Genomic DNA, 18,837 nt, shown 5'->3' on the forward strand with positions numbered 1-18,837 from the left:
AGTTGATGGGTGCTGATGAGTTGATGGGTGCAGCACACCAACATGGCACAAGTATACATAAGTAACAAACCTGCACATTATGCACATGTACCCTAGAACTTAAAGTATAATAATAATTTTTTTAAAAAAAAAGAAGAAGAAAAAAAAAACAACTCCATTGACAATAGCACAAAAATGAGTAAAATAAAACACTCAGGAATAAAGCTAACTAAGGAGGTGAATATCTTGTATATTGAAAACCACAAAACAATGATGAAAGAAATTAAAGAAGATACAAATGGAAAGACATGTATGTTCATGGAGTGAAAGGTCTAATATTATTAAAATGTTCATACTACCCAAACTGATCTACAGATTCAATGCAATCTCTACCAAAATCTCAGTGGCATTTGTTGCAGAAATAGAAAAAAATAATATGACAATTCAAATGGAATCTCAAAGAATCCCAAATAGTCAAAATAACCTTGAGGAAGAGCAAAGCTAACGGTATCACACTTCCTGGCTTTGATATGTTACAAAGCTGCCATAATCAAAACAGTATGGTATTGGCATAGGACAAACATTTAGGCCAATGGAACAGTGTAGAGAGCCCAGAAATAAATCCACCTGTATGTAGTCAATTGATCTTGAACAAAGTTTCCAATAATACACATTAGAAAAAGGCTAATCTCTTCAACAAATGGTGTGGGGAAACTGGATATCCACATGCAAAAGAATGAAGTTGTATCTTTATTTTACACCATAAAAAAAATACAAAATAAAATGGATTAAAGACTTCAGTGTAATACCTGAAACTATAAAGGTCCTAGAAGGAAACACAGAAGGGAAAGTTTTGTGACTTGAGCGTTCGCAATTATTTCACAGGCAGACAACAAAAACACAGACTACAAATCAAAAATAAACAAGGGGGACTACATACAATTAAGAAGCTTCTGCACAGCAAAGAAAAAGGCAACCTACAGAATGGAAGAAAGTATTTGTAAACCAACTATCTGATGAGGGGTTAATATCCAGAATATATATTTAAAAACTCCTACAACTAAACATAAAAAAACCAAATAACCTAATTTTAAAATGAACAAATGACTTGAATAGAAACATCTCCAAAAAAGACATACAACAGCTAATAGATATATGAAAAAATGCTCAGTGTCACGAATTATTTGAGAAATGCAAGTCAAAACCACAATGAGATATCACTCATACCTGTTAGGATAGCTATCATTGAAAAAAAAAAAGACAACAAGTATTGGGGAGGGAGTAGAGAACTTGGAACCCTTGTACGCTGTTGGTGAGAATTCAAAATGTTACAGTCACTATGGAAAATAGCATGGATGTTCCTCCAAAAATAAAAATAGTACTACCATATGGCCCAGCAACTCCACTTTTGGATATTTATACAAAAGAATTGAAATCAGGATCTTGAAGAGAGAGTAGCACGCCCATGTTTACTGCAGCACCATCCACAATAGCTAAGATGTGGAAACAACCTAAAAATGTTAATCGGAAGATGAATGGATAAAGAAAATGTGGTATGTGCATACAATTGAAGACAATTCAGCCTTAAAAAAGACATTCTGCAAGACGTGACAGTATGGATAAATCTTGAGGACATTCTGCTAGGTAAAATAAACTGGTCACAAAAAGACAAAACTCCATTATTAAATTTACATGAAGTATCTAAAATAGTCTAATTTATGGAATCAAAGAGTGCTGGTTGTCAGAGGTTGGATGGAAGGGAAAATGGGAGATACTAAAGTTTCAGTTAAGCAAGGTGAATAATCTCTAGATATACGCTGTGCAACATTCAACCCATAGTCAACAACAATGTATTGTACACTTAAAACTTTGTCAGGAGGGTAGGTCTCATGTTTTCTTACCACAATAAAATAAAATATTTTTAAAAGTGACATACAGGCACTGTACCTGATGACTCATCTAGCATAAACGCCATATTTTCATTTCCTGAGAGGATGCTGTATGTTACTTTTCCATTCCTTCCTTCATCTGGATCGTGAGCAATTATATGGTGCACCAAGGAGCCCACTGTGACATCCTCTTTGACATGGGCAATGGGGAAAGACATAAAAGTGGGGTTGTGGTCATTTACATCCAAAATCACTATTTGTGCTGTCAGTGATCTCAGACGCCGGTCTGTCACATTCACAGCCTGATCAGACGCTGTTACTGTCAGGATGACAGTTGGAATGCTCTCTCTGTCAAGAGGGGACACAGTGACTAGTGTGCCAAATGAGGGGTGGATGAGAAATGGATTCATGCCAGGGTTGTGGGATTCAATGTAGTATTGTATTCTACTGTTCAAAAAACTGCCATCACCATCTTTGGCATTGAAGACATACACCAGGGTTCCTATGGGAACATTCTCCTCTATGCTGATCACAATGAACTCATCCTGGAAAGATGGGGAATGGTCATTCTGATCTTCCACATCAATACTAAGGAAGACTGTGCTACTCAGGGCAAGATTTTTGCTATGGTCTGTAGTAATTACTCTGAAAAGATAATGAGATGTCGTCTCATAATCAAGTTCCTTAGAAAGAAACAAGTCTCCGGTTGAGCTGTCTATTTCAAAGTGTCCATTCGTATCATCTGCAACAATACTAAAATGTAACTTTCCATTATAATGTTGTTGAAGGTGATCAGGTGACTTTATCAAGCTCATTATTTTTGCAGGCTTCAAATTTTCTGGTATAACTAAATGTCTAATATTCTGAGACACGATTGCTCTCCCTTTGGATAGTGGGATCACCTGAAATATGAATAAAAGAGATATTAATTTGGGGTATTTTTAAAACAGTTTGGTCAACACATGTAATAATATTATTTTGAAAGCAATTTCCTTCCATGTATGTGATCATATGTTAATGAGTGAGAAAAATGTCAGTTTTATATTATATAATTCCAGTATGTCTCAGAAGATCAAAAACTGCTAATATTTAGAGATAAGAGCTACAGAATTTTCTATTTCCCAGTTTGCTGTATTGTGTGAAATGACAGTTTGGTAAAGCCATGCTATAGTTAAGCTGAACTGTAGCCTTGTGGATTCTTCAATGGGAATGCAGGATAGCTAGTTCTCAAACTTCTTTTAAATACTACAGATCAATCTAGCCATAGTGACAACATCTGTGTACCTTTAAGTATCATATGTCTTTGTTTGTCTAAAACAAGAAACTGGAGGTATGACCATGTATATTTTTCTCTTAACCCACATAGCCTTAAGCAGTAAAGAATATAATTTGGAAACAGAGTTCTTGTGGATATATATCCTTGGTTATTGTATATACCTGTATTAATATTTCTGATTACCACATGCATGCCCAAAGAAACTAACTATATGCACAGTCATCTTCTTTTTGAGTGGTTGGTGTAATATTTTTCCCATTATGGAGACTTCCCACAACTTCCCAATTATGATTCAAGTGAAGCCTTAAAATATGAATCTGAAGTTACTTTTCCAAATTTAAAAAAATTACAAAAAACTATGTCATTTATTATATGGCCATTTGTTTATATACAAGTTTCTCCTGCAAATTTACCAGGTCCTTGATATTAAGAATAACTACAAGAAAAGATACCTTTTGTCCATTATAAACAAAGCAACATAAATGCCAAGTGATGATTATCTTGTCAAGAACTGTACAAAGCTAAGTTGCAAAATAATTTGGGTCTAAATCATTTCTCTAGTGATAGCAAAAAGCTAAGAATGCTATGTGCAATGCCATCTTAAAACAGTATTCATGTCACATACATACATATTCACATACATACATATTACATGTATCTTCACTCTATAAACTTGTAATAAAAGTCAAATGAAATATGTAGATGTTCCTCCATATTTTATGGTGACGACATTACCTGAATATTAAGAACTGCCTGTCCTTGAAGAGGAGGCACTCCCTGGTCAGTGGCAATGACAGTCATTCTGTAAGAAGGTCTATAATCATATGAAAGTACTGTGGTTGTTCTTATTTCACCACTGTTGGCATCAATCTTAAAGTGCTCAGAACTATCTTCTATACACACATAAGAAAATTAAGAAATGAATGTTAATTGACAATGCAGAAAACAGAGAATCAATTAATCCAATACATTGATCATTTGAAAGATTTATTTGCTTTAAATTCTATGAGAGTATGAACACAAAAATGACACTAAAAGTAGACAAGAAACATCAGTTTTTAAAAAGTTTTATTATGGAAAATGTCAAGCATATAAAAAAGTGAATAAAATGGTATAATAAACTTTCATGAGTCCACCACCTAGCTTCAACAATGATCAACTCATGGCCAATCTTATTTCATATACTCCCCATGTATTTACTTCTCTTCTCCCATTTTTTTGAAGTAAGTTCCAGAAATCATATTATTTCTTCTGTATATATTTCAAAATGCATCTCTAAAAAATAAGAAATACTTTTAACACAATCACAGTACCATACTATACCTTAAAAATTAATAATGATTCACTAACATCACCAAATATCTGGTAAGTTTTCAAATTTTCAATCATCCCATAAATACTCCTTATTTTTCTTATTTGTTTACATTAAAATCAAAATAAAGTCCATATATTGCATATTTCTTTAATCTATGGATTCCTGCCACCCATCTCTTTATCTGTTCTTGTAATTCATTCGTTGAATAAACTGGACCTTGTATCCTCACATTCTCCATGATCTAGATTTGCTGTTGCATCTCCAACATGTAGCATAATATATTCCTCTATTCTCTGTGTTTTCCTTAAATTGGGAGGTAGATCTAGGGAACTGACAAGATTCAGGTCAGGTTTGATTTTTTTTTTTTTTTGCAAGACTACTTCACAAATAGTGTTTTTCCCTTCAGAGGCATAGGTCTAGCTGCCTTAAAAGTAAATAAATAAAAATAAAAACAAAACAACGATGAGGTCTCTCTCTGTCACCCAGGCTAGAGCACAATTGTGCCAGGATAGCTCACTGCAGCCTGGAGTTCATGGTCGCAAGTGATCCTCACATCTTGGCCTCCCAAACAGCTGGGACTATGGGCATGGGCCAAAAGCTCGTTGTTTTTGATGTTGGCCCCCAACTGATGCACAGCCTAGATCCATTAATTATTCTTTAAGTATTGTGAAGTATAATACAAGTTGACATCCCAAATCCAAAAATATGAGATCCAAAATATTCCAAAATTCAAAACTTTTTGAATACTGACGTAATGCTCACTACAAGTGGAAAGCTCTACACCTGATTCATCAGATGGGTTGCAGTCAAAACACAGTCAAAACTTTGTTTCATGCACAGTTATAAAAAGTGTTGAATGAAATTACCTTCAGGCTATGCATATAGATGTCTATAAAAAAATGAATTTCATGTTTAGACTTGGGTCTCATCCCCAAGATATCTCATTATATGTATGCAAATATTCCAATAAAAAAAACCCCACCAAAAAAAAATCCAAAACCTGAAACACTTCTGGTCCCAAGCATTTTAGACAAAAGATACTCAATATATACTGCATTCTGCTTTATCATCCCTTTTTCATATACTAGCTGGAATATTTCAATAAATAGAAACTTTCAGAGAAAGAGTTCATTATAAGAAACACAGGATAAATGCTTGATAACTTAAATTTTATTTAACAGTTTTTGAAATACTGAGTTGGCTCACTAACATCCACCAATGTTCCAATTATGATAAGTAACATTTTGTCTTGCTTTTGTTTTGGAAATCATTAAGCATAATTTAAACATATTAGTGGTGTTTCAATATATTGCCATTATTATCCTTATTGATGCTCATATTGTCCCATCGCTGAACATTGGGATCTGCTTAAAGTTGGTTCCTGGATCTCTTTCCATGATCCTAACACAGTTTAGTAGCCTCCTTGTAACTGGTATGACAAAATGGTGCAGACTCATCTTGTAGATTTCCTGATTGTGACCTGACATCACCATTTCTCCAAGGACTCCTGGTTCCTTTTGGTGGAAAATGGTTTTGGGAGAACATATTTGGGACATTAGGGGTGGGGTGCTCATTGTTTCTGGGTTTGTCATCATTTCTAGGCCTTTTCAGTGGACAGAGAATACACAGGCACACATCTACACATTCATATTGATGCTTATAATTCAAATTGGTATCACAGGGTTTTGAGTTAAATAACAGATTTAAAATCTGAATATTTCAAACCTCAGAAAAATCCTGATTAGAAGCTCCCCTCCATTCTTTAGTTCAACAGTTGCTGATTCATTACTATGGACCAAATACTTTACCAGTTATTAGGGATATAAGGGCAAATAAAAAAGAAGCCCTGTCTTCAAGAAACTCATAGCATGCGAGCAGGCAATTATGTAACATTTATTAGTTGTGATTTCTATGCTTTAACCCATTGATTTTATTCTCGTAGAAATACTATAGAATGCATTCATGAATATGATACATACCTTTATTCCCCTTATACCGATTTTCATCTCATTATTTTACCATATATTTTGTAGTCACTTCTATTTTACTATCAGATAAAAAATAAAGATAGGAATAATGTAATGTATATCTTCATATTTTTGTATCGATGTGCCTCAAGTATCATTTTCGAAGCTGATTTTTTTTAAAAAAAATTTCAAACATTCACAAATACCTGAACATTAAAGTATCACTTCTTAGATTGATTAATTTTCAATATTTCTTCAAATTTTTCCAAGAAATGGAAAAGGAGTGGATCTGTATACAGCTCCAAATCTCATTCCCCTCCTCTTTAGAAAGTCACTTTTGTAACTAAAGTTGAGGTTTATCTTTCCAGTCCATACATCCATAAATAACATATACCATGGCTTTGCTTGCTTTTAAATACTGGTATTATAGCAGGATTATAGCCGTGTGTGTATCTTCCCTCTTCACCAACATTGTCTTTCACAGGCACACTATGTTGTCTTCTCCACCCCAAAATAAAACAGGAAAAAAAGATATAAAGATCTTATTGACCTAACTGACCTCATAGTCAGAGGAAGATTGTTGAATGCATGACTGCAAAGCCAGTTTTTCTTCCTCACAAGGACCAGATTAAAATAAACTAAGACAATAAAAAGAGAAATTTCAGAAGTAACAAAAGGGAAGACAAAAAAAGAGGGGGAGGATGGGGGAGAGTCTCTGGAGGGGACAGCAGGAACACAGAGGAAAGGCTGTCTCCAAATGTGGATCTGCTGCAGGCTCACTACGTCTGTATAATCCACCATTCAAGTGTCCTGAAAACTTGGGAAGACATTTATAGCTAAATAAATGTGGATGGTTTATATGGGCATAGAAACACGAGAGAAGAATTTGGCTGCCTGACCACGGAAGTATTGAGAAGAACTGCATATGTAAATTTACCAATGAAAGGCAATGCAACGAACTCAAAGCTGCTGTTTGCGTCAAATTCTTTTTATCTTCTGTAAAATTTTTGCCTTCCTTGCTTAACTTTCGATTTAATATTTATCCACACTGCCATGTATGAAACTCTACTGTATTCATTTTCATTGCTGTAGAGTATTCTGTGAATATACCATATTACGCAAACAACTGAAACAATGCTTCAATGAACATCCTGTTACAATCTCACTCTGCACATATAAAGCTCCTCTAGAGTAACAGAACTAGAACTGCAAGGGTATAGCATAAGCACATCTCCAATCTTATCAGATATTGCTTCATTGCTCTTCAAAGCCATCATATCAAGGAATCTGGGCATGCTTTAAAAATCTTTTTAATTATTCAGGCTTCTTTTCTTTGAGTTGTCTGTTAATATTCTTTGTCCAGTTTTATTATTTATTTGTCTTTTTCTTATTGGTTTGCAGGAGTTCTTAATAAATTCTGAATACTAATTTTGTATTGGTTACTGGGCTGTAATTATCTTTTCCCAATTTGTGACTTGACTAATCAAATTGTAAACAATGGCATATTTTGTAGTGTCTTCAATTTTCATGTAGTTTTATGTATCTACCTCTTTGTGAACTTCTGCTTTTCTTCTTATTTAAACCATCTTCTTTATTCCCAATGCCATATGTATAAACACTCTCATATTTTCTTTTGTAAGAGTTAAAGATTTCTACATTTAATAAGACTCATCTTTGATATGCTGAGAGTAGAGATATTTTTCCTTGTAGGTGACCAGGCACATCAGCATCACGTATTGGTAGTCCATCTTTTCCCCATTTATTTTCTACGCCCTCATATGTCAAGTTTCCATACGTGTAAAGTGTCACCCCCACTCTTTTCAACTGATCCATTTATTAATGAGTGAATCAATACAATAGTGTCTTAATTATGAAATTTTATAAATTAAGACTGGGTAGGGCCAGCTTCCCACTTGTTCTTTGGACATTGTCTTAGTTATTCCTTGTCTTTTGCTCTTCCACATGACTTTTAGAGTCAGCTTGTCAAATTCTATCAAAGCCTCATTGAAATTTTGATTGAAATCATACTGAATTAATAATTACATTTTTGTTAAGAATTGTCATCTTTAGGATATTGAGTCTTCCCAAGCAAGAACATGATACAGCTTTTCATTTCATTCTTTTATGTCCTTCATTAATATTTTTTACTTTTCTGTATGAAAGTTTTGTACAAGTTATGCTGGAATTTTTTCTACGCCCCTAATAGAGAGAGATCCTATTTGTATTGTTTTGAAGTTTGTATAGTTTGAGAGGCCTTCCTTAAGAAAAATAAATTTTCCACTTTCCCCTCTCCCTGGGGTGGCTATGCAAGTAAAACACCCTAAAATTAAGCTTCATTAGCTTCACAGTAGATATGCCCCTACACCCTTTCATTTTCTTTGTAAATTCACCATAGTGAATGAGATCTTTGGAAACTCCTAAGTTTTAAAAATACCAGTGAGTTTCACATGTTGACATTTTTCCCAGAAAATTGGCTATTTTATTAATTCCAAAGGGTTGCCAATAGCATCTCTTGGGTTTTCAATGAAGACAATCAAATTATCTGTGGGTAAGGACAATGTTGTCTCTTCTTTCCTATGTCCTATGTTTGTATCAAACATGACAAAGCACCAAATGTCTTTTAAAGTGCTATAAAACACAGTGCCAACTAAAGTAAATAACTTGAAAAGATCTGAGGCCTGCACATTCCAACAGAAAACATAATAGTAAGCCCACTTCAATAAAATTTCCCCATACACACACATATATGTATACATGTGACATTTTCTAGGCATGATTTACTCCGACCTTACAAGTATTTAGTCTTCATAAAGATTCATGGATGCTTGGAACTCTTAATCATACTTAATACCAATTCTTATCCCCTAACACTTTCCTATCAACAGAAGTAAATTTGTACTTCACATTATTGCAAATTATTCACTAAAGATGAATGGTTTCTATTAGGAATGTAAAAAGCTACTCTGATTTTTTATTAAACTTATAAATTATTTTTCAAAAACTGAAAGTAGCTCTTGACAATAGCAAATGTATTTTGTTTGTAACTTGGTGTGTTTTCAAAATTAACTACAGCATTCTAAGTAATCAAAATAGAACCTGTTTTCCCAGAAGGGGATAGTTGATAAATGAAAGCAGAAATCCTAAAAGTTCTTAATCCTGTATGAACAGTAATTTTTACCTGAAGATACTGAGTATATAACTTCTGCATTATTTCCTTCATCAGGATCCTTTGCAAACACAGTTGTGACCAACATTTTTACTGGTTGACCTTCCAGAACCTGCCATTAAAACAAACAGCTTACAAATGAGTTAACAAAAGTTTAAAAAGAAATATCAGTGGACCTTTAAATGAATGAATACATTATACATTTTAACATTTTAAACTATCTTAAATCCACATATAATTCAAATGCATACCATGTAAAAATTATATGGGTGTAAGTCCATGAAAAGAATCCTCCTTACAAATTAAATCTTTTATTCAATTATAATGAATTATCTGAGGCATCTGAACTAATTCTGACCAAAAGAAAAAGAAATTGGACTTACTAAACAATCTTAGATTTTTGGTGTATTTTAAGATTTCTAGCATATTCTCATTCATCATCTCTTAGGACATTTTTTGAAAGGTAGTTGCTACGGCTTAAAATATGCTTAAAATAAGTATGAACCTTTAATTCAGAAAACAAAACTCATACAGGACATATCAGTTATCAGGAGCTGTCCTGGAATATTGAAATGTGCATGTGAAGTTCAACTACATGTTTAGAGTCCAACTGCCCAGTTAAGCCACAGGACATTTTAATAATATGATTATAAAGCGTAATGATAATACAATAATATTTTGCTTTGTTAGAATTTTTCTTTAAAGCTGAACTCAGAAGATCGGTTTAAAGTTGTGAGTTCCTCAATACTTTCATTGAGTTGTTCAATATGTATATTTGAGCACAATTTGAATGTCTAATTCAATTGTTCTAGAACAGTAGCTTCTAAACTTTTCATTATTATAACCCATCTACTAAAAAAATTATTAGTAGGTCCAAACATGTTTATTAATTATGTGAATGAACTGAGATTCTAATTTATTATGTATATTATAAAACATACAAAAAGACAGAAATGAAAAAGATGAGATAATATAAATATAATTGCAAGTTTGTGCATGTGATCAAAAGGATCATCTTTTACTATCTCTGGATGTCCACCTACCCACTTTAGAGCTACACGTTGTTCCTCTACCCTTAAGTAACTATCTTAGAGACATGTATCAATTGCCCTTAAGAAGCTCTGCACAAAGAGATGCATGCAAACTACTGGAAAAACAAGCCACGTCTGAGCATTATCCTGAAGCACCATTCAGTTTGTATACAAAGGGCTGAATTACACTTATTAATAGAAAGCAACTAGAGGTACAATGCCAAAGAGCTCATAGATTCATTTACCTTCTTAAAAGTTTTTTTTTTTTTTTTTTAATGTGCACAATATCTAGGTCTTCTAGAAAAAAGTATGCTCTGCCACACCAAGACTGTTGTGATATATTCACATGTTTTACCACAAGATGGTGCTCAAAACAAATGACTTAAGATATTACAACTTCATCGCAAGGTTACTTCACAAACCTTCACGTGTAACTCCTTTCCAGGCAGACACTGGGGGAAGAAGGGCCTGTTATCATTGATGTCAGTAACTGAGACATAAACCGCCATGGTGGCATTTCGTGGTGGGGAGCCGCGGTCTGTCACTAGCACAGTCATCTGATGGTGCCCCCGGTGCTCACGATCCAGTGCCACCCAATTGATCAACTCTCCTGTGGGGCACAGAGCAGAACAAGACACAGGCACTGTGTACCAGACGCACCGCGGCCAGAACAATTTCCAGAAGGAAAACCAAACACAAAGCTTTGAGCGAACATGCGACTTCTAAGACCATCTACATAGTAGTTGGACTCTATGGTACTGCTGAAAAAATTTTCTCAAGTTGCTCCTGAAAATGTCACTTTAAATTTGTTATTCTTTGTATTTCAAATTATCATCCATCAATCATTTGAACTAATAAAAAATGAATTCATAAAAACGATAAAACTCTGTGGGAACTTAGTAATGATTGAGAAGATTTAAAACTGCTGCTTATCCCTCCTTATGCTGCTATACAGGATGATGGAAAGCACGTTAGCTCTGATGCAAGTTCTGGATTTGGGCCCCAGTTTCCCCACCTCAGACATGGAATGGCCCCTCCGAGCCTGGGACTACTGTCAGGAAGAAATGTAATCACACATTTAAAAGTATTGTGCAAGCTATACATGATTACATAAATGGCAGCTGTTATCACTACTTTAACATAATGGCTACACATCTTGCTGAAAATCGAATCATACTTCTTAGGCAATGGTTTGTGTTTTATGTACACAGGTATTTGTTTTTTATCTCACAAAATAGACATGTAGCAATGGATACTGACTTCCTAAAAACTCTTAATGCTTTAGAAGCTTTATTTCAAATATTTCTGCCTAGAGCTACACTACCTTTGGTAACTTTCCTCACGTGTCAGTCATGCAAACCCAGGCATAACATTTAACTGCCTCTCCCTATTGCCAGGGACCGTAGGAAGACAAACACTTGGTCCAATAGCCTGTCTCCTGTTAGAGAGCTCTGCCAAGAATTGGTTTCCTCATCATTTATGAAAAAAAAAATGTACCTGTGAGAACGTGAGCATAAAGCAGCTACTGACAAACATTTCTATGGCTAAAAACTTTTTTCGTCTTAATACAAATAAAATAGCATTGCATAAAAAGAAAGTGGAAACAAGAAACAAAAATGACAATTCTCATTTAGGTAAGTTGCTGAATTGGTAAGCAGTGTTTATGATAACTGTTTACTGTTAATATATAAGCTATATTTATAGTGTTTACTCTGAGGTTTTAATATAGATCATATACACAATTGCATTTTTTAAATTCCAAACTGTAATTCTTCTCTGAAGACCTTAACTTCTGAATGGCAAACAGATTTTTATTCATAAAGCAAATCTGATGGATAAGCAGCAGCCTTGGAGATCAGGGATGTAAAAGACTGCAGCTCCGGCTGCAGGGGGGGATGGGCGACACCAGGGTACGGTTCCACAGGAGCTCAACTCCTGGTCACTTGGAAGACTGCCCAGAGAACTGGATGAAAAGGGGGTGTGTCTCCTAGGCTCTGAAGGTCACCCTCCACCCTGCCTTGCACCCTGCTGTCCTTGGGAGGAGGAACAGTTTACAAGCACATATTCTTCCAAGCCCCTTCATACTCTTTAGCTCTTTCCCCCTCAAAGCATGGCACAGGGCATGTCAGGAATTGTCTCCTGTATTCATGGTAAGGAAACAGCTCTGAGCTTAAGCTACTTGCTTAAAGCCATGCAATGAAATGAGGAATGGACACCTGGTCTTATAGGGGAAGGAAGATCAAAGGGGAATCAACTGTAGTTTGCTTATTTTTAAAGAAAAAAACAAGTGAAATAGAAGACCTTGAAAAGTAGCCATATGGAAGTAAAGTGCCAGCAGGGTCAATCCTGTATACCTGTATGGTTTTGCCCTGTCAGAAGGAGTCCCAGCTTAGGGAGTGAATGAGAGTGGAAAGGCAGCTTGCAACCTTCTTGGCAAGTCATGTGCCCTGTGAAAACCTCCATCTGCTGAGAAAGGTCACCTTCTCCTAATTCACAGAACAGAGGCTTGAGAACAAAGGCTTGAAGTTCATCAGAACTGAATGTAAAGTCTGTCCCACTAAAGGCACGGCACCATCTGCCCAGGTTATGACACAGATGGTGTCTGCTGGACCCACACAAAGAGGGGGCTTCCTCTCATCTTACCAGCTGCATGACTTTGGGGGTACTACTTGAGCTATCTGAGTCTCAGTTTCCTGGCTACGCATTTGCAGTATAAATATATTTCATTGTAAGGATTAAATAAACTCCCTGTAAACTTACACAACATAAATTTTAAAATATAGTGACTTTTAATCTTTAATTTCTTAATTCAGACTTCAAACATTTCATGGTGATTATTCCCCTTTTTCCTCTGGTTCCCCTGTCAGAATGAGAATAAAGATATACATTCTGAGAGTGATTTTGAAATCTTAACCAATGAATTCATTTCTAGCTTTACATTGATGATATTTATATTTCACAAAATACATCTTGACATTTTTAAAATGTCTACAAATGGAAAAGGATGGTTGCTGAAAAATTAGCCTTTACACAAGGATATATTCAATCCAGTTCTGACTATACCTCTAGTTCAGAAAAAAAAAACATATATTGGCAAGATGTGGATGTGATGCAAGGAAAGTATGAATTACTATGGGAGAAACTCTGTTCAATTTTTACTCCATTTTTAAGATCTCACAATACAGTAATCGAATACTGTATTTATTAAAAACCGTATTTCAATTGCATGTATGCACTAATGCTACACCTAACGATTTGAGTTTTCTCAATCTTGATTATATTTAATTTTTTATTTGTATTTTTACTTAAAGACCAGTGTGATAGTACTCAATCCTCATTTTAAAGGAATAGGTGGAAACTATGAAGTGCTACCTGTATTAGGATTCATCTTGAAGAATCTTCCATCAGACAAAAGGAAATATAATAGCTGTCCATTCCTTCCATAGTCCATGTCAATAGCTGTAATTTTGCCTATTACACCTTGGGGAACAGGGCTCTCTTCGACTTTCAGAAACAACACATCATGCAAGAAGGTGGGGGAATTGTCATTCTCATCCCGGACATGAACAGTGACTGTAGTGCTCACATTTTGCAACAATCCGTCCTCGGGGATCCAAGCAAACACTCTAAAATTATATGTTTGGGTGGATTCATAGTCAAGCTGTCGCCGCAAATAAATCCAGCCCGTGTAAGGGCGGATTCCAAACACAGCAGAGTCTACGCTGGGTTCCAGCCAGTACCTAAGCGGCGAGGCTACACGCTGGGGGCCAAGCGGGTGCGCCTGTGTTTGCAGTATTTGTGTCGTGGGTGAGAGAGACTCACTGACTTCCACTTGATAGACCAAATGTTCGAAAGTCCAGGATGGGCTGTGTTCGCGTTTCTCGATAATGACTGTCAGCACCAGCAGGGCTGCCCGAGGAGGCACGCCTTGGTCTTCGGCCCTGAGAATCAGCGTGAGCTCCTGGCGCTCGCCCGCGCCCAGGCTGCGGTTGAGGAACAGCACCCCCAGGGCTCTATCGATGGCAAAGACGCCCGGCTGCGGGCTGGCGATCGAGTACCGGAGGAGTCCGTTCCGCCCACTGTCTCTGTCTTCCGCATGTGCGAGGTACAAGGCTGTGCCAGGCGGCGTGGTCTGCGATATTCTAATCTCATCCGAGGTCCTGAGGAACACTGGGTGGTTGTCATTGACATCCAGAACAGTTATATTGACCTCTGTGCTGCTGCAGGCTGGGGCGCTGCCGAGCTGCGCCTGCACGGTGAGCACAACCACCGGCTGCGTCTCGTGATCCAGGGGCTTCCGGGTGCGAATAGTGCCCAGCCACGGGTGAATGGAGAACTTTCCGTCGAGATCACCAGAAGAAATCCTGTAAAAGATGGGTTCTGAGGAGTCTGAAAAAGAGAGAGGGGGCAACCACTGTATGTCAAAAGGGTGGACCCACTGGAAACTTAGAAACTGAAATATTAATACAGTCATCCACTGCCTAATGACACTCCAATGATGGACCACATATATTATGATGGTTCTGTAAGATTCTGACACCGTATTTTATTGTACCTTTTCTATGTTCACATACATAAATCCTTACCTTTGGGGTACAACTGCCTACAGTATTAAGTGCAGTAATATGCTGTGCAGGTTCGCAACCTAGGAGCAATAGATTATAACATTTAGCCTAAGTGTCTGGTAGGCCACACCATCTGAGTATACTCTGTGACGTCTGCACACTGACAAAATTTTCTAATGAGGCATTTCTCAAAATATTTCCCATCGTTAAGGACGCGTGATTGTATATTCTCCATCTACGGAGACTACTGTGCAATGTCTTACTTCCTCTGCTCTCCAAAGCCTGCTGAAAAGTGGACACGTGGTTTTAAGAATTTTTTGGTGTACGAAAAGAATGTCCAAAGGGCAAAGAGCAAGGCACAGGTTTCATATCTTCCTTCATCCTTCTTACATTAGTTAAAAGGGAAAGATATTCAGAAAATAATTCAGATACCTTTTTTTTATATATTTGAGGAAGTCAAGTTAAATTTATGTTGATGTCTCTCTGTTATATCTACCTATGAAGGGCAAATACTCTCCAGAGAGATTGTATAGTATTTCAACTTAGGTATGTTTTATGTTTACATTTGCTACCAGTTTGAATGATTTAAAAAATCTTGCTAGTCCAGATTACTTGAGCAAATAGCCGTGTGTGACTTTTTCACACTTGTAGAGGAACCTCTGCAGGATAAATTCCTAGAAATGAATTATCTCTCCAAAGAGCTTGTCCTCCTCCTGGTCCCCTCCTGTTCCTTCCTAAGTTGAAATACTATACAACTGTCTTTTAGGGAGACAGAATGACGTCCAGCTATCTGGAAAGTTACTCAGTATATACTAAGTGGGGAAAGAAGCTCTATAACAACAAATACAGAAGGATGCATTTTTGTCAAAAACTTGTAAATTGTGTGTGAGTGTGTATGTGTGTGTGTTTTGGTGAGTGGGTTATAGGAGACATATACTTTGTATATTATAATCTGTATTGTTTTAAACATTCTTTTAAAAATGCCTATTATTTTTGTGATCAGAAAAAAAAATTGTGGGATGGATAGAAACAATGTTGGAAGAACAAAGAACAAGCCACAGGTTGTGTTATCTCCCTTGTTTTGACTTGCATGGAAAGAAGAAAAAGATTATTCAAGATTGTACTGCCTAGGAAAAAACAAGAAATGTTCCAATAATGGACTTCCATGCAGCATAAGAAATAAGTACTTACTCAGGGGCTCTCTTGCTTTCACTGTTCCAATGGGACTATCTTCAGGCACATCTTCATAAACTAAGAAAGTGTACTTAGGCCTTTCAAATTCAGCAGGTGCCAGAGTTGTCTGGAAAATGTGTATGGTGACTTCGGCATTAATGACAGCTGTGAGCCCACCACCGTCTTGAGCAGAAACCATCAACGAAAGTGTGGTAGATTCCAAATGACTAAGGAGTGATGTTAAGTAAATAATTCCTGGGTAGGGAAAAGAAAACATTGGTAAACAGATAACATGCGATAAACACCGATGAGCAATAGAACACCTGGTCTGTTAAGTGTATTGTGATGTTTTATTTATATGTTAACTTAACTGGGCCACAGGATGTCCAGAAATTTGATCAAACACTATTTTGAGTGTGTGTGAGGGTGTTTTTGGATGAGATTAGCATTTAAATCTGTAGACTGAATAAAGCAGATCATCCTCCCTAACGTGGGTGGACCTCGCCCAATCCATTGAAGGCCTGAATAGAACAAAAAAGCTGACGAAGAGAGAATGACTCCTGCTCTCAAGCTGGGGCATTGGTTCTTCTCCAGCCTTCAGACTCAGAAGCATTGGCTCTTCCTAGGTCTCAAGGCTGCTGGTCTTCAGTCTCAAACTATACGATTGGCTCTCCTGGTTCTCAGGTCTTTGGACCGAGACTGAAGCGACACTGACAGCTCTCCTGGATCAGCTTGATGGATCTGCTCACCCTGCAGATCTTGGGACTTGCCAGCCTTCATAATCACACGAGCCAACTCCTTGTGATCAATCTTCTTATACATACACACACACACACACACACACAGAGAACACATACACATACAGAACATATTGGTTCTGTTCTCTGGAGATGAACTGATACATGTATTTGCCAACCAAAGAACTTGAGCATATTTGCAAAACAATGCCCAAATTATATTAGGTAAGAAATATTTTCCTAGAGCTAAAACATTAGACATTTTAGAAGTATATAAAGGCACTAGAAAAATGTAAATTGTGTTGTCGTTTTTAGGCCTTACCATATCACCAGCCCAAGATGACAGAAGAACAGATTATATCCCATAGTCCAGTGTATTCTAATGCAGGCTAGCATAGGGTTGCAGGGTGATTACAACCTGCTCAAGTGTCAGAATCCCAAGTCTACAGGATGAAACTAAAATTTTATCTTATGAGGTGTTTGACGTTTACCCTGAACTAGACTGTGTAGGGTAGCTCTCTTTTTCGACTGACTCCACTCCATCTTTGTTGGTGAGAAGAAATAACACCTATCCTGGTTAACATGGTGAAACCCCGTCTCTACTAAAAATACAAAAAATTAGCCGGGCACGGTGGCGGGCGCCTGTAGTCCCAGCTACTTGGGAGGCTGAGGCGGGAGAATGGCGTGAACCTGGGAGGCGGAGCTTGCAGTGAGCCGAGATCACGCCACTGCACTCCAGCCTGGGAGACACAGCGAGACTCCGTCTCAAAAAAAAAAAAAAGAAACACAATAGCGGTGTACAGCAAAACTTCAGCAAATGTAAAGACAATGGGGACAAGAGTGGCAACTTAGGCTTCTGTATGTAGAGTATGTGAGAGAAGGTATTTATGGCTAAGTTGGGAAGAAATTTGGTAATACTGACAAATTGAGTTATTTAATATTATTAATACTGCCACTTAGTGTACTAGTTAAAAAATCTGAAAACAGATCTAATGCAATCAACTTACGAAATGAACCTGTTAGTTTTATTTAATGAGACAAATGTATGCAAACTTATTAAAAGAATTTGCAAACAAATGGCTGGCCTTTATGGAATTCATCATGTACAACTGGCCATAACAATTAGTGAAATGAATGAATACTGCAGTCTTTGCCAGTTTAGGAGAAGTTGGCAAAAACATCAGGGATATCAGTTTCTGGGCATTAAAAGGTGACATCCATTTGATTTCTTCCTTTTTTGTATAAAAATCTGCCCTCTTGCAACTTCAATTTCTTGTTTATATTTCTATTAGGAATTTAATAAAATATTCTTATTTACTGAAATCAAATATCTTGCTTGGCCTGCTCTAAACATCCTCATTTTCCTTTTTTCTCCAGCTTTATTGAAGTATAGTTGACCAATAAAATTACATATGTTTAAGGGGTACAATTTTGACAATTTGTGATATATATGTATACATACATACATATATAACCATTTTCTTTAATTATTCCTTACCTAATATGATTTTAAGTCATTTCTCTCACAGTTCTTTCTCCTAAACATGGTCCAAGTTGATCAACTCAACTTTGACACCCAAAGTGAACAAACTTTGCTTCCAGATACAATTTTACTGTTACAAAGCAGAGTATAAACACTCTTTATTAGAATACTATAAAATACTAATGTAACCAACTATTACTACACCAGCTTTTAGTAGCCATATTCACATTTGGTTTCAGACTGATTTGATGGTCCA

The 18,837-nt window shown here is 36.5% G+C and overlaps 1 protein-coding gene across 1 annotated transcript in view; it reads right to left on the minus strand.

Moving 5' to 3' along the window:
- Positions 1–18,837, minus strand: part of LOC105532349 (protocadherin-23-like) — a 151,535-nt gene that overhangs the window by 73,501 nt on the left and 59,197 nt on the right. The window contains 8 exon segments of the mRNA XM_011970529.1: positions 1,927–2,770; positions 3,880–4,037; positions 9,605–9,704; positions 11,046–11,233; positions 13,104–13,190; positions 13,193–13,261; positions 13,996–15,012; positions 16,380–16,616. Coding sequence (XP_011825919.1) covers positions 1,927–2,770; positions 3,880–4,037; positions 9,605–9,704; positions 11,046–11,233; positions 13,104–13,190; positions 13,193–13,261; positions 13,996–15,012; positions 16,380–16,616 — 2,700 coding nt within the window.

Source organism: Mandrillus leucophaeus, unplaced genomic scaffold (assembly GCF_000951045.1).
Source record: "Mandrillus leucophaeus isolate KB7577 unplaced genomic scaffold, Mleu.le_1.0 Scaffold95, whole genome shotgun sequence".
Classification (NCBI taxonomy): Eukaryota; Metazoa; Chordata; class Mammalia; order Primates; family Cercopithecidae; genus Mandrillus; species Mandrillus leucophaeus.